The 16,082-nt window shown below is 38.7% G+C and overlaps 1 protein-coding gene across 1 annotated transcript in view; it reads left to right on the forward strand.

Annotated features, from left to right (window-relative positions):
• Positions 1 to 16,082, forward strand: part of CDC123 (cell division cycle 123) — a 35,824-nt gene that overhangs the window by 3,525 nt on the left and 16,217 nt on the right. The window contains exons 3-8 of the mRNA XM_082075968.1: positions 514 to 568; positions 1,432 to 1,464; positions 4,789 to 4,884; positions 5,611 to 5,717; positions 13,917 to 13,965; positions 15,602 to 15,677. Coding sequence (XP_081932094.1) covers positions 514 to 568; positions 1,432 to 1,464; positions 4,789 to 4,884; positions 5,611 to 5,717; positions 13,917 to 13,965; positions 15,602 to 15,677 — 416 coding nt within the window. The remainder of the gene's footprint in view (positions 1 to 513; positions 569 to 1,431; positions 1,465 to 4,788; positions 4,885 to 5,610; positions 5,718 to 13,916; positions 13,966 to 15,601; positions 15,678 to 16,082) is intronic.

Consider the following 16,082-nt stretch of genomic DNA (forward strand, 5'->3'; position numbering starts at 1 on the left):
TTTCTCCCATGTGTGCTGATGCTTACAACAGCAGAGAATTGTGTAGAAAAAGCTAGTGATTATGTCTGCACTTTCTGTAGGATCTTCTTTTCTGCATGCAAAGTGTGAGGGTGTTTTCATTTCAGAACCAGAAATTCACAGGTCAACATCTGAAACTCAAGTTCTATACATTTCTACTTGGAAAAGGAGTATGGAGGCAAAGCATAATTTAAATTGAATGATTAACACAGTGTTGAAAAGCTTTGATTATGGTGTTTTCAGAGCACAAAGTTATCTGCTAATTTGAAAGAAGCAAACTGTTTTGGGTAGGGCCCAAGTCTAATGCCAGGGCGTTCAGTCTTCAGTTTTCTCTACTGGCTTTCTCTGATTTTTCTCTGCCAAGGGTTGTGAGGCTTAGTCTTCTTACAAAACATTTTGAAATCAACATCTGGTAGATATTGTGGAAATGTAATGTATATGGTCAAGTCAAACTTGAGTACTTAATTATTTTTTCCTGCTAATTTATTGTTTTAGAGAAGATCCGCCAAGTCATGCTGAGGAGGGGAGTGACAATGCAGAGGAAATACAGGTCAGTATGAAATGCAACTTAATGTCAAGTCTCTTGAGGAAAATATGGATGTGTAACCTTTTCTGTATAATTTATAGGTGAGGAAAGTGCTTTTACAAAATAATAAAATAAAGAGTACTGTTTACAAAAATAATCACGTGGTAGTTGCCTTGAAAAACTTAAAAACATTATTTATACTGATATATACTGATATATCAGTATATATATACTGATATATATATATATCAGGGAAGGTTTAAAATGTTTGTATGCTCTTTCACAGAAGACTTTTTACTTCTTGATAGTTGCTTGTGTAATGATGAGTAGGAAATGTTGAAGGATGCTGGAATTGAACTTAATGCTGTTTCATGGCCTGGAAAATTAGGAGTGAGTGTATTTGGAGGAGCTATTAAAAGAAACAATGAGAGTTTCCGAGGCCATAAGAGCTCAGAAGGGTATTCTAGAAGAAAGATGCTGAAAAGTGTTGTAAATGCAATGTGACAGAAGGTACAAAAAACAGAGGAAAAAGAAATATAATTGAAACTAATGAGTCATGGGTCTCAGGATGGAAGAGCTGGAGACAAGCTTTAGACAGCGAAGACTCCCGAGTTCTGAAATATCTGAGTTTATCATACAAATCACAATTAAAATATATAGTTGTCTTCTTTTATCAATACTTTAGTACTTCTGCTGAATAGACAATGTTTTTCCTGTCTTAATTTACAGCTTTAATAATTGGAGGATGGTGATGTTATGCTACAGGAGTTCCAGGGCAGTGATTTGATCTGGGTGTTGCTGGAAGCCATGTGGATTCTGATGTTCTCATAAATTATAAAAGATGTCTCAGGAAACCAGTAACCTTTGATTTGTTCTTATTTTAACAGTGGTCGGATGATGAGAATACTACGACGCTTAAGGTAAGGTCCTGTAAAAACCTAACATGGGTTTGTCAGCCATATCCTTCCTGCAACCTTGTGATACAAACTTGTTGCCCTTTACAGATACCTGTTGCTGTATTTAACGTTTTTCAGGCCCTTCTAGACAGATGGCAGTGTAGATGTGTGTGACTTCAAAAAAGCCTTGATGGCTTAATTTTATTTACCTAAAAATAAAACACTTTTCTTCATCCCCAACAATCGGACACTTGTTAGACTATAGGAAATGAACTGAAGTATGGCTCTAAATATAGCCGCCTTTCATTTTCACCACTTTGAATATCTCTCAATTACTTAATCAGACTGGATGCAGAAGAAACAAAGCTCCTGCAGCTCAATTTTCACAGCTCTACTCTTACACCTTTGCCATTATTTCCTCCTGAGTACGTTTCTTTTTTTATTTAATTTTTCATGTCTTTATGGTCTCCTTGCACTGTGCCTGGCTTAGAATCAGGATCATGATGGATACAAAACAGGCTTCCTTGATCTTTTTTTACATCTTTTTGAAACTTGATGTTGCCCTGTTGTTTTCAGGTTTAATACTCATGCACTTGTCTGACGTTGATATTATGACTTCAGTCCTATCAGCTCAGTTCAACGTAGTGCTGAATTGCTAACGCTGGATTAGGTGCGATATAAACACAGCCCCTGCTTTGAGTTGTGCATATGCTGGCACAGAGTTTATGGCCTAGATTTTAAAATGAATACAAACCAAATTTACACATGCTAATAGCTTCAGTTCAAGTGTCTAAGTTTTGATAAAGTAAATGCATTAGATTGTAAATTATCATAGACTAGTTTGGGTTGGAAGGGGCCTTCAAAGCTCATCTAGTCCAACCCCCCTGCCATGAGCAGGGACATCTTCACCCAGATCAGGTTGCTCAGAGCCCTGTCCAGCCTGGCCTGGGATGTCTCCAGGGATGGGGCATCTTGCATCATGCTCAGCAATAAAATAAAGGGTGGATGAAGAGGAGGGATGTTTTGGCCTCCAAGGTGGCTGTTTATTCAGAGACTGGCAGGGCTTTGTCTTCCAGCAAACCTGGAACTTTGAAAACGGTTAATAATGAACATGGTTTGTGCCTGTGGCTAGTTCCTACAAAGATACACCTGCATTTGGTCAAAGAGGGAGACTCGAAAAGCAGAATTTCACGATGTGCTCTTTATCATCTCATAAATTTGGTAGATGATTGCTCTGAAGAATCCATCCATGGCAGATAAGCTTTCTCTACCTGAAATCTAGGGGCTGCTTTGAGGTCAGTGAGTGAATGAAAATAGTATTTGGTGCTTTTAAGTGTTACCTCTTGCCACTTTGACAGCAATGTAGAGAGTGAATAAACAGCTTGTGTAGAATGCAGATGGGTGGCAAGCTGCACCTGGAGTTACTGCAAGAGATGAGAATGGATCAAGTAGTGATGTGAAAGCTGAACAGTGAGACACGAGGGAACATAATGTGTAAAGGATAGTGGGGCAGGCTGGAGGCTGCATTCACTGTCAGCCAAGAGTATTTGCACTTTATTAATGGTAAATCCCAGGTTATAATTCTCTTGGTTTCTCGGCTCAGGGTAGGGTGGGCTGTGGTTGTGATTATTCTGATTTGATGACCCACCTGAGTCATCAGGTAGAACTTGTTTCCCTTGCTGTGTCTGTCTTCTGAAGAAGAATTAGAATATAGGATTATAGAAAATCCTGGGTTTAAAAAAAAAGGGTGTTAATATTAATGGATGCAAAGTCAGGCGTTCAGAATTTAGGAACTGTTAGAATTTAGCTTGTTCATGCAGCTTTATGGCTATCCTCTTGTGTATATTTCTTCATTCATATTAATCAAATGACATGACATTTCCCCGGAGAGGCTTAGTATGTGCTGGTGTTACATATATGTATATATTACATATATAGTATGACTCCTGGCTTCCATCAAAACAAGAGATGGGGTAAGAATGCGGTGGATGAAGAGTTTTGCTTCTTGCAGGAACGATTTCTAGAATTGACCGAAGCTCTGAAAATAAAGTAAAATAAGAGAAAATAAAGTAAAATAAGAGAAGTGCTTTTTCGGTTTTTCAAGCGTAGTTTCCCATGGAGACCAGGTAACACACTAAGGAAAGATTCAGAATGTTTGAAGTTCAGTCTGGGTCACTGGACTAAAATGCGAGAGGGGTTTTGTTAAGTGTTTGCATTGGGGGAGGCTGCAGAAAGGAGAAGCCAAAATGTATGAACTTTTTGGATCACTTGTGTGGCTGTGAGGGCTTTGTTTGAGTGACACCGATTAGCTTTAGCCTAGAAGTTGGCATTGAGTTGAGTTTAAAAATACTCAGGCAGAAATGGTGTTCTTATATACGTCGTGCTATAAATCCTATTACATCAAAAATCTTTGACATATGCCTGAAATCCTTTCATATTATTTTTAAAGGTCAGCAATCAGATTTTTTTTTTATATATTGCACCACATTCAGAGTGGAGTTTATAGCATCCTGATGAGTTGTTTTTCTTTGTCCCCCCCCATCTCATATTTACAGTATTGACAATGTTCTTTACAAGACAAGGTTTTCTAGTCCAACCCATACCTTGGCAGCGTGTCCTCTGTTATGATGCAATGTATTGTTAAGGAGTTACTTTAAAACCTAATTTAAGAGCTGATTAGTTAAAGCATAACTTAAAACATTTTGTAAAACTAAAGCTTAAATGAGGATCTGTCACTCAAATTGCTTATGAGTTGATCTTTTATTTCTTTACTTTATTTCTTTACTTTACTTTTACTCCAAAATGCAGCTGGAGAACAATTACAGAACAGAACTGATCACTTTATACCTTTTAATACCTTTGACAGAATGCTATAGTACTTGTGTTTTAGATTTTCATGAAGAGATGCTTAATTCTGAACAAAGTATTTTTGAATGTTTGTTTGTTTTTAAATCTTCTTTGATCTTACTTATATACAACAATTAGGTATAAAACATCAGGTCTGTATTTAAGATCTGTTTATTTGACTTGCACATTTGCCGGCTGTTGCAGCTTTCATGCTGAACATGAGGAAGGTTTGAGTTTTCCCCTGAAGTTCATGGAATCTTTCTAGTAATGAGAGTGAGAACTGGAAACTTTTGTTCAATTTTCTCTGATTGAAAGAAGGTCAGAGTTGATTCTTAAGTGATTTATTTCTACAAATACATTATTTTTGTAGGATTCTTGGCTCTTAATTTTGGAGATGCTTATTCCTTCGACAATACATATTCCTAATGGTATTTAGAAGATGGCTACACGTCACTGTTAGATCTACTGAAATTGATATTGTTGTTGATGTTCTTTGTTCAGGCACCAGAATTTCCTGAGTTCACAGCTAAAGTTCAAGAAGCAATAAGTTCCTTGGGTGGGAGTGTTTTTCCTAAACTTAACTGGAGTGCTCCAAGGGTAAGAATGATGACTCCCTAAACTTGTAATAGGTGTTATATATGTGGTTTTTGGTGTGTTTTTGTTTTGTTTTGTATTATCCTAATGCATTGGAAAGTAGAAGAGACTAGTGTTCCTGAGAAAGGAACGAGTGATAGACAAGATGTCAGTAAAATATGATACATCAGAATGGATTAGGATCATGGATACATGAATGGATACATCAGGATGGATTAGAGCTTGATGGGGTGCTGCTGGTGAGGCTGATGCAAGACAGCATTGGCTTTTTTACCTAAAACCCTGTGTCCTTGTCACAGATCAGTGTGATGGACAGACTCTCCTTATTTAGGATACTACTTGAAGACTTTGCCTGAGATAAAGATTAAAAACCCCACATTTTTTAAAAAAGCAATGAACTTCTCACTAGTTATTTTTAGGTACCCTAACTTAAGGATGGGTACACCCAAATGTTTTTATATCATATTCTCAAGGGAAAATTGTATTCAGTCAAGCATTCCAAGAAAGTGCCTGGAAACAGTAAAAACTTGTGTTTTAGAATGGATTAGGTCTGCTTTCAACAGTGTTCATAAGAAAAGCAATAACCATTGTGTCTCTTGTAACAGCTAGTGAAGTTTTCCTCAAAATTAAAAGCAAATATATATTTCTGCATGTATTTTAAATGTTGCATAATATTGTATTCCTTCCAGCTCATAAAGGTGTGTTTTTGGATAATCTTTATTTGTTTAGGATGCCTACTGGATAGCAATGAACAGTTCTCTGAAATGTAAAGCTCTCAGTGACATCTTCCTCCTCTTCAAAAGTTCAGACTTCATTACCCGTGACCTCACTCAGCCGTAAGTAGATTTCTAGAAGACAATCTATTTATACCAAGTAAAACAAATCCCACCCCCCTCTCAGTTCTTTTGAAAGATCTTACTCTTTACTGTACAGTAATGATAAATATCTGATACAAAAATACATATTTCTGTTTTAAAGTTGTTCAGGTACAGTAATTTAAGTTTGTAATATAAGTACTAAGTTTGTAATATAAGTTTCAAGTACAGTAATAAGTTTGTTCTTTGAAGCTTCTCCCACCTCTCCCCTCCTTCTTTGTTTCCCTCCACTGTGTAAAAACAAATGCCAGGTCCGATTTAGTGCAGAGAATTGTGAGGCAAATTATCTTCATTGTTACTTACTGCGAGTCTTTCCTAGGCAAGTGTTGTTTTAAACTTGGAGGTTTGTTGCCATCACACCCCCCTTGGCATTTATTTTTTGCCCTCTACCTTATTGTTGTCACTTCTCATGGTAACACAGCGCAATTTTACCATGTCCCTTTCAAATTTTAAAGCTGCTGAAGTTTGTGTGGCTGCCTGGAAGATGCCTGTGACTTCTGCTAATGTATTCATAGGGCTCCTTCTGAACCCAATTTCTTGTAGCCCTTGAAAAAAATACACTCTGAAAACTGTGATTAGGGAGAATAGTTACAGATAAAATTACAAATGTGGTATGCTTGGGGTTTATTTTATCTGCTCACATGAAGAGAGTACTTAATTATATGGGAACAGTTTCCTCCTGATTCATGTCACTCATTTCTGAAATACAGCCTTTTTCTGAAAGAAAATAAAATTAGAGTTTAATGTTCTTATTACTATTAGTACTATTATTGTTTTTTCAGAAAAGCAGAATTTCAAAGAAGAAGGGCAATCCAAGAGATTGCTTTCCAATAATTATTCAGTGCTTATTTCTATTACTGCAACCTTTAGGAGAATGAATTAAATGCAGGGCCCTTGTTCCAGGTGCTTTATAGGGGGTGACAAAGCGTCACAATCTGTGTTAAGTAGCTTATGACCTGATAAGAATTGTCTTTTCTAAAATGTGAAACCAATTGCATTAATGCTGTGCAACTGACATATTTCTTTTAGTCCTGCAACTCTAGTAACAATTTTCCCCAGTTTGTTGGTGCATTAAAAAAAAAAATGATAGGTAGCAACATCTTCATCCTCTCTGCATTTATGGAGTGCTAGCAATGCTGTCAGTCCAATTCTGATGCTGGGTTTACTTTATTTCTAACCTACAGCATGAGGGGAAGAGACTGAGAAGGAGGGGAGAAGATGTTTGAGTGAGAAGGCAGTTTGAAAAATATGTTGGGAAAACAATTCTGAGCTTTGAGAAGTCTGGGATCACAGAGAGTGAAAGGGATGTAGGACACAAGAAATCTGTAGTTTGCATTTCGAAGTTGAGTGAATACTGATTCTCAAAAGACTTTTGTGCCTTACCAAGGAACTTTTTTACATGCTTTCCCCTAATGGGAGGCCAGGTGTCTTGAGGACGGTTTGCTCAGAGGGTAGAGCACTACAATTTAATGTGTCCTTTTCAGGACTGAGTCTTATGGTTCCGAAAAGAACTGCACGCTTTGTATCACCCCTTTGTGAATATTAATACAGGGTTTATATTCTACTATCCTCATGTATAAAGACGGCTAAAAGCATCCCAAGCTCCTTGGAGAATTTCTGTTTGGTTAACCACTTTCTAATGAGTTTGGGACACAATCAAGTGTTTAGCAAGCACCACTTTATTTAGGAGATGTGTCAGCTCTTCGTGTGTTTCTGTGCTCTTTGTTGATGTCATTCATATGGTAGAACAAGTTGGTTCAACCGCCTTCACTGAGACTGAAATCAGTACATTTTCTGTCAGGTTTTATCTTGTATCAGGTACATTTAGTGCTTCAGTTGCTCCCTTTGCCCTCCGCAGACAGCGCTGACTTCGCGGTAGAGGCAATGAATGCGTTCTGGCTCCTGTGCTGTGAGATTTCACAGTATGAGTGTTACCTTGAACCAGCAGTAATTTCACAGAATCACAGAGTGTCAGGGATTGGAAGGGACCTCAAAAGCTCATCCAGTCCAATCCCCCTGTCGGAGCAGAAACACCCAGATGAGGTTACACAGGAAGGTGTCCAGGTGGGTTTTGAATGTCTCCAGAGTAGGAGACTCCACAGCCCCCCTGGGCAGCCTGTTCCAGTGTCTGTCACCCTCACTGAGAAGAAGTTTCTTCTCAAATTTAAGTGGAACCTCTTGTGTTCCAGTTTGTACCCATTGCCCCTTGTCCTACCATTGGTTGTCACTGAGAAGAGCCTGGCTCCATCCTCGTAACACTCACCCTTTATATATCTGTAAACATTAAGGAGGTCACCCCTCAGTCTCCTCCAAGCTAAAGAGCCCCAGCTCCCTCAGCCTTTCCTCACACAGGAGATGCTCCACTCCATTAATCATCTTGGTTGCCCTGCGCTGGACTCTCTCCAGCAGTTCCCTGTCCTTCTGGAACTGAGGGGCCCAGAACTGGACACAATATTCCAGGTGTGGTCTCACCAGGGCAGAGTAGAGGGGCAGGAGAACCTCTCTCGACCTACTAACCACCCCCTTCTAATCCACCCCAGGATGCCATTGGCCTTCCTGGCCACAAGGGCCCAGTGCTGGCTCATGGTCATCCTGCTGTCCACCAGGACCCCCAGGTCCCTTTCCCCTACACTGCTCTCTAATAGGTCATTCCCCAACTTATACTGGAACCTGGGATTGTTCCTGCCCAAATGCAAGAGTCTATACTTGCCCTTGTTATATTTCATTAAATTTTTCCCTGCCCAACTCTCCAGCCTGTCCAGGTCTCTGGATGGCAGCACAACCTTCTCTGTATCTTCTGTCACCAGGGCACCCACCTCATTCATCAGTGGGCCTACATTGCCTCTGGTGTTAGTTTTATCTGCCATGTATTTTAAAAAGCTCTTCCTGTTGTCCTTGGCCCCTCTCACCAGGTTTAATTCTAAGGAGGCCTTAGCTTTCCTAGTTGCCTCCCTACACCCTCTGACAACAGCCTTATATTCTCCCCAAAAGGCCAGCCTGTCCTTCCATGATCTGTAAACTCTCCTCTCCCACTTGAGCTTACCCAGCAGTTCCCTGTTTAACCACTCAGGTCTCCTGGCTCCCTTCCTCGACTTCCTACATGTTGGGATGCTCTGATCTCTTCACCTGAAGTTCACATCAGTTTTGTCAGAACAGTCTTTGTTTTTGGAAAGTAGGGTTAATATGGACTGTGCAGCCTTGTGGTTTCCCTGAATTTGAATGGAAGTTGTACTTAGGACCAGGGGAACACATGTAATGTGTAAAATCACTTTGGTCTCTATGTATCTTAGATTTTATGGACATATTATACTTGATTAAAGCACATTTTGTTTTACTTGATTAAAGCACGTATTATTGTCCAATTTGTGCATGGTATTTCCAGATTGCTAAATTATTTGTACAAAATGTCCCCACCCAAACAGTGAAATGATTATTGCTGAATCAGAACAGTGGTCTTCCTTAATTATACCATTGATTAGCTGCCAGTTCCCCAGTGCTTAGCAAGCAGAAATTAAAAATGTAACTGGCATAAGAACATGAAGTGCTGAACAAATGAAAATTTGATACATAATCCATCCAAATCCCTTGGAACGGCTACTCAGAGGGAGGATAAATGCACTGAATTTCTACTTCTTTCAGTAATACTCAGTATGCTCTAAAAGTTTCTTGCCCTGCATAAGTAACAGCTGAAATGTTGTAGACCCTTTTGTTTTGTTTTCTGTTCAATTGTATTAACTTAAAAATCCACTTAATGGGTTGTAATATGGAGGAGGCTTTGCAAAGGCGATTTGAAGATCTGTTTCTTAATACAGCCTTGCCAGTGACGTGGGACTTAAGGCAAACCACTTTCTTCCCCTCTTCCTTCCTCTCCCGTTTCCTGTCTGCTTGTCTGGTATCGATCTGTACACTGTTCAGGTCAGGGAAATGCTCTTGCTATAACTCTCAACTGTCTTAAGTTCCAAGAAAATTTTGGCTTTGCAATACGTCAATACAAACCCTTAAAAAATATGGCCTTAACGCAAATATACTGAGCATGACTAGATAAGCTTTGACTGCTTTAAAGGTTTGGGCTCTCTCATGACGTTGACACTGTTTGGTTGAAAAGTTCAGAATAATGAGTCAACTTTCCTCGTTGTTAATTTTGTATAAATTAACAAAGACTTCAGAGGGATGCACTCGTTAATGTAGTCAATGTTGTTTCTGCTTCAAAGTAAGCGTTGCATTTGACTTCGCTGAGTTCACAAAAAACTCGTGGGTGGTGTGATCCAGAACTTTTCAGGTTTTAATGCAGGCTTTCAAAAACTTAGTGCTGTGGATATGGGATAGAAAGGGAACTTTTTTTGGTTTTTAATTGAGATTTCTGTTAAGTGATTAGGACTCCACTTCTGAACAAAAATCCTTTTAAAGTCCTGTTGAGCGTATTGGATTAGAACACTGTTTTTTCCTCATTGTTAGAAAGTGTGGACTTCATTTAGTTAAGATATATCTATATTAGTCTCAAGGTGGGCAACTATGAGCAGTAGTCCTAACAATATGGTAATGCCTTTCCATTATAAGATAAGCTTGTTCTTATATCATGCTCGCTAATAAACCTTATTTACTCAGACTTTGGGGGTTGTTCCTGTTCTACAAGGCAAGACTGGATGTATTAAATCTGCAGGTGCTACTATTGGGATTTTGAACATTACAACCGTAGAGGTGAAATAAGAAGTCCTGTAAATTCAATGTTGTTGAAAAGCACCCTAATGCAGAGCACATCTTTTGCAGGGCTTATTTTAGAGGGGCAGAATGAGTCACGTGCAAGAATGGCAGTTTTCTGAAGTACGTAGGTGTTGAAAATTGACTCTTAGTATTTGATAAAACCAGCTGGTGCTGTGGACCTGTTACTTCTTGAAAACTTTTTGAGAAGCTTGTTAGACATGTGAAGTAGAGTCTAAAAGTAGCCACTCAACCCTGCCTAAGCACAGGAAAAACAGTGAAGGGACCATCTGTGCCACGTTTAGTAGGTAAGAAAGATCTACTAGGTAAGAGTGCAGGTGAAACAACTCCCACGGGGCCAAGGAGAAGTTTCCAAGTGTATTAATGTTCAAGTTACAAAGGAACATGAGGGGAAATGCTTTTTATTTAGTTATTTATTTATGTGTTTATAAAAGGTCTTGGCTAAAATTTAAGCCCCTGTTTCTGAGAGCAATTGAGAAAGTCTGCTCTCGAGTGAGGTTTAGCCCACCAGGCTCCTAAGCACATTATTTAACCTTAAAACCTAGCAGATGTTTTAATCCTTTTTGTTTTTAAGCTAACATTCTGAATATTTTCTTTTTTTTTTTTATACCAGACTTTATGCTTCTAAATATTGAATTACAAATTATAAAGGAATTACAAGTTTTTTTGAGATGTGGAGGAATAACATCCTGTGTTCTCCTACCAGCACATAGGAGGCAGTGTTGGCTCAGAAAGATGTGACTCGGCACTCGGGAGACCTTTTTCCTGGAAGAGAAGCTGTTCATTTAGGCTTAAGTATAACCTGTTTCAAGGTAGAAAGTTTCACATGAGAGGATGTGGAAAATGAGGCCTTTGATTTATTCTTTTTTTTTTCTCGTGGTTTCTACTCATATCCCATTCTTCCTAGCAATTTAGAGTGTAGGACAAGATTCTCTTTTGAGTGGTACATGAATTTTCTATTTCTTTTAGCCCTTAAAGCTCAGTATTCAAGAAATAAAGATGCAGTTCAAAAGCTGTTAGAAGTTTCTCCTTGATATTTTATTTTTATTAAAGTTTTAAAATAGCCTATGAGACGATAGTAGGGGAACTGTCAGGTACAGGATAACTTTTACAATTCTTATATTCGTAATAGTTTATTATCCACAGAATAATCGCAGTGATTTGCTGATGAGCAGGAAAGATACTGGAGGTCTTACAGACCTTTTCTCACTGTTGAAAACTGAACCACGTAATGACTTCACATCCTGTTGTCAAGTCTATGCATTTGGAGATTAACATACAGCAGTTACGTGTAAAGAGACCTTGATCCTTCTGTTCTTGACGTCTAAGTATAAATCTGTTGACCACAGCACAAGGCCCGTAAGCAGTAGAGTTTAATTCCGTCAGCCTTAGTAGTATTCAAAATGATAATATTCAAAGGCTCCAGAAAAGAGAGCCCAGATATCTCTCAGTTTTGGGTTCATGAAGTCTTTCTGATTGTACTTTCAAGTACCTCCACACCCAAATACGATGTGGTTTAAAGAAGCCCTGCATACCCTTCTGCCTCTTCTGATCAAGAGTTCATATGTAGTAGAGGAATTCAGCTGGGTCTGAACAGTTACTGGTAAAAGATATAAAATTGCAACTACCTCAAGTTGCCCAAACTTTTCCCCCCAAAAGGAGTGTTAGTAATGTCCTTTTATTGATAAAAACTTTTTAGAAGGAAAGTGAGACTATAAAAACCTGAGTTTATTTTGTCTTTTGCTGCATTCTTTTATTTTTTTTCCTCATTTGTATGCAGTCCTGTATCATTAAGGCTCAAGAAAAATAACATTGCTATGTCTTGCAGTATTTTTGTCTGTATTCATCATTTTGCCCGCCAAGGAAAAAGGCAGTATCCTTCCCCACATAGCTGTCACCGAAACTATTTCATGATTGAGCAGGGGATAATTTGGATTGTTGATAAGACTGGTTTTTGACTGCTGGAAAAGATTGGATGTGGTTGGAATGAAGCAGATGGCAGGTAACCCAATCTCAGATACAGAAGTCTGTGAGAGGTAATACAGGTCCCAGTGTGCAGGGACTGTAAAAGTCCGTGTGCTAGACTTCAGCTGCCTTTTTATATATAGTTTATAACTGGTTTTGTGTGGGGGTATATTTTGTTGAGCACGGTAGGCATATATACTAGTAAGGGAGGAATTTTGAGTCTAGCGAAAGTACAAGCTCTCATGTGTTTGTTTCCATTGCCTTGACAGATCTTAAATTGCTTGGAATATAAACTGTAGTTGAAGGATGTTATCTGTTTGCATAGGCTTACAGATATATATGATCTGTTTGCTTACAGTACTTCTGGAAAGCATGCTGCCATCGCCCTTTTCTGCATGTAGTGGATATTAAAGTCTAAACAAAAACATGTGAAATTTATTTCTGCTGGCTGTATACTCTCACAATAGCTTTTCACTTCAAACCGAAGACTGGGCTGCCACGTCTTGCAAACTCAATGCTTATAGTAGAGATGTTAGAATTTTGGATTGCTTAACCATGTTCTGTGCCAAATGGAAATAGCATAAATGTTGCCATTTAAGACTATTGCTCAGCAGTGACCCTTCACGCAGTTCTTCTGCACATCGAAGTAGTTTGTTGCCAATAAGGCCAGGGAGTACACTTGGAAGGAAAATGCATGTTCTTTTGTGAATTCCCTTTGAAAGTTGCAGGATCTATTGCAGCGTTTGCTGTTAAAATGACAAAAAGGTACATAGAAGTTGGTTTGGGTATAATGGTCTCCATTCCTGATAGTTCCTGAAAGGTGGCACACAGAGCCCATACTCACAAGGGACAAAACCATGTGCAGTTATGGGAATAGTTTTGTTTATTCCCACTCTCAAGAGATTTGTAAGAGTATTTCTTACGCCTCTTAGTTTAGAAAGATACTGTGCTGTGGAATCAGAAGCGCTGTGGTGCTGCTCTGCATCCCTTATTCATGGAAATGAGCTGCTGCAAGGCCTGGTGATGTGTCTCTGTTGTGTGGTTTAGGAAGTTAAACATTAAAAGTACGAGGGAAAACGTGCTGCAGTGGAACCAGATGAGATTGCTCAAGTTTCCCTGGTTCTTTGAGAATCCAGTTATGCCATCATAACAATAAGGAGGAAAGGAACAGCGCTGTTGATTCAAACTACAAAAACTCCATGAATTAACAGTCATGTTTTAGCCACATCCCTGTCCAACTTTAAGTGCTTCCAAATTGCACTAGATGAATAGAGGAGAATTCTTTTTTCCTTTCCTTCCGCCCGATAATTGTCGAAAGGCGTTTTGTTATTGATGTATTGAATTTACCTGATTTGTACATCTGGGAGATAATTTAACAGTAGCTTTGGTGACTCACAGATCGGGGTTATTTTTCTTACTATGGCTAAAACCTTATATGTAAAAGCAGATTTTGATGTTTGTGCGTTACTTTTCTAGATTCATTCACTGCACTGATGATTCCCCTGACCCTTCCTTGGACTACGAGGTAAGAGTCTTTGCATGATTTCTAATTTAAATGAATTGCTCACAGACAGGCTACCATTTGTGCTTGGGCATGTGCCTATAAAATTTGTTTTGTTTGTTTTCGTTGTGTTACTTGGGCAGCATGGGGAAGCCTGGTTAAGCGCTCCAGGTCATAAGGAGTTCATTTAATTACAGATCAGAGATGAGCTCAAGTTCAGACTTTGGAAGCTTCCTTGCGGTTTCCTCTCATGTTTGTTGGGTTTTGCCAGGAAGGACAAGTTCAAAAGCTGAAAGTCGTATATTCTTGATAGTTTGCTGCTTATGAATATTACAGCTGAGGTTACGAAGAGAGAAGCTGGATGGAGTGGCTGGGGACATCCTGAACTGATGTGGTCTGTCATATCTTGTTTCATATGCTCGTTACTGGATTAAAATGTTAAGTTAGCAACATAGATATTAACGATGTTTTAAACTGTATACTTGGTGCTGTTGGTTTTATGACAGCATCTAGTCATGTCTCTAATAATAATTTTTACGTAACTACAGCATTTGTCATCATCCTGTGGGCTTAAAGGGCTTTAGAAAAGTGAATGAGCCCTGCTTTTTTAAAGCACTATCTTAATGTCCTTTAAAAACACGGGACATCTGAAAGTCAAAACAAAGAGTTTCATGTTTACACTGTAGTTAGGAACGTCACCTTTGATTACTGAGGTTTTTCTGTTGCAATTGTTAGGTGTTGGGAGTTTCCAGTACCCATGAGCCGTAATTGAGGCCCTCAAAATAATGCATCCATCTGAATACTTCAGCTTAGGAAATGCAAGAACTTGAGAAGCTGCCAGAGATATGCTTTAATTACCAGGCGGTCTGTCCTATAATAGTTTGGTTACTATTTCTATCCTGTGTCCTTATTTTAACTGATTTGCGCCTTCAAAGGCGTCACAGAATTCTGCTTGGGTGTGTACCAGAATAGAGGTTCATTTGGTTAAATTTAATTCTGCTCATCAGCTCTTTTGACTAGGGAACAACTTTCTGCCAATTCCATGGCAGATTTGATGTGTTGTACGGCAGCATTTTTTTGTTTGTTTGTTTTCTGTGCTTTATCATTAATGTAGCTTTGAAGTTGTTTTGTAAATGATTTCACAGTTATAAATGCCATGCAAAGTGGAAGAAAGTAAGATAATTAAGGTGGGAAGGGGCCTCAGGATGTCTGTAGTGCATTCTCATGCTCCAGGCGGGGTAAGTGATGAGATCAAATTGGGTTGCTTGGCAATATATCAAATTTGCTCTCAAAGCCTCAGTGTATTGAGGCTGGGCACCCTCTCCCAGGTCTTCATGGTGAAAATGTTTATTCTTATATCCAGTTTGAATCTATCTATTAATACTTTAAAGTAGTTTTAACTAGGTGGCCTTTGAAGTTACCTTCCAACCAAAAGCATTCTGTGATTCTTTGAATTATATATTAACTCTAAATGCTTTGAAGTACTTGCTAAGATGATTATGTGAACTGCAGGTTGAGATTGTTTCGTTTTCTTGTGTGAGGAATAACTTCAGAGTCTTATCATTACAACAGAACTATAGATCTAGAAGGTAAACCTGTTGACAAACGTTAGGTGTTACCTGTCTCAAACAATACTCTGTCATTTGTTTTCCCTCTACAGCTTGTTCTTCGCAAATGGTGTGAACTAATTCCTGGGGCAGAATTCAGATGCTTCGTCAAGGAAAACAAGCTTATAGGTAAGGATTTGCTTAAAGGTAAAATTATTAGGTGAAGTTCTTGGGAGTTTGATTCCTTGAATCAGAGTTAAATCTGAAGACAGTTCTTTCTTATCACACCTCATTTCTGGAATTAATGTTTTCTTCTTCCTGCAATTTAAAATGCGGCATGCCACATTTCTCTTTCCAATGTATTTGAAAGCCTGACAACACAGCATGCTCAAAATTACAGTGGGAATATTCTTAATTCTAATTGCTTATTCAGAAACCTCGCCCAAAGGCTGTTTTGTAAGTGACTCTTTTATATTCAGAAGTAAATTGCAACATAGGCAGCTTGCAGAATAAATACAGATGCAGTTGGGTATTACGCCGATAAAACCTGGCCACATGTGGATATTGTATGCAGAAAGTTGGGGAGATCAGAAC

This window comes from Streptopelia decaocto (genome assembly GCF_964273445.1).
Source record: "Streptopelia decaocto genome assembly, chromosome: 1".
NCBI lineage: Eukaryota > Metazoa > Chordata > Aves > Columbiformes > Columbidae > Streptopelia > Streptopelia decaocto.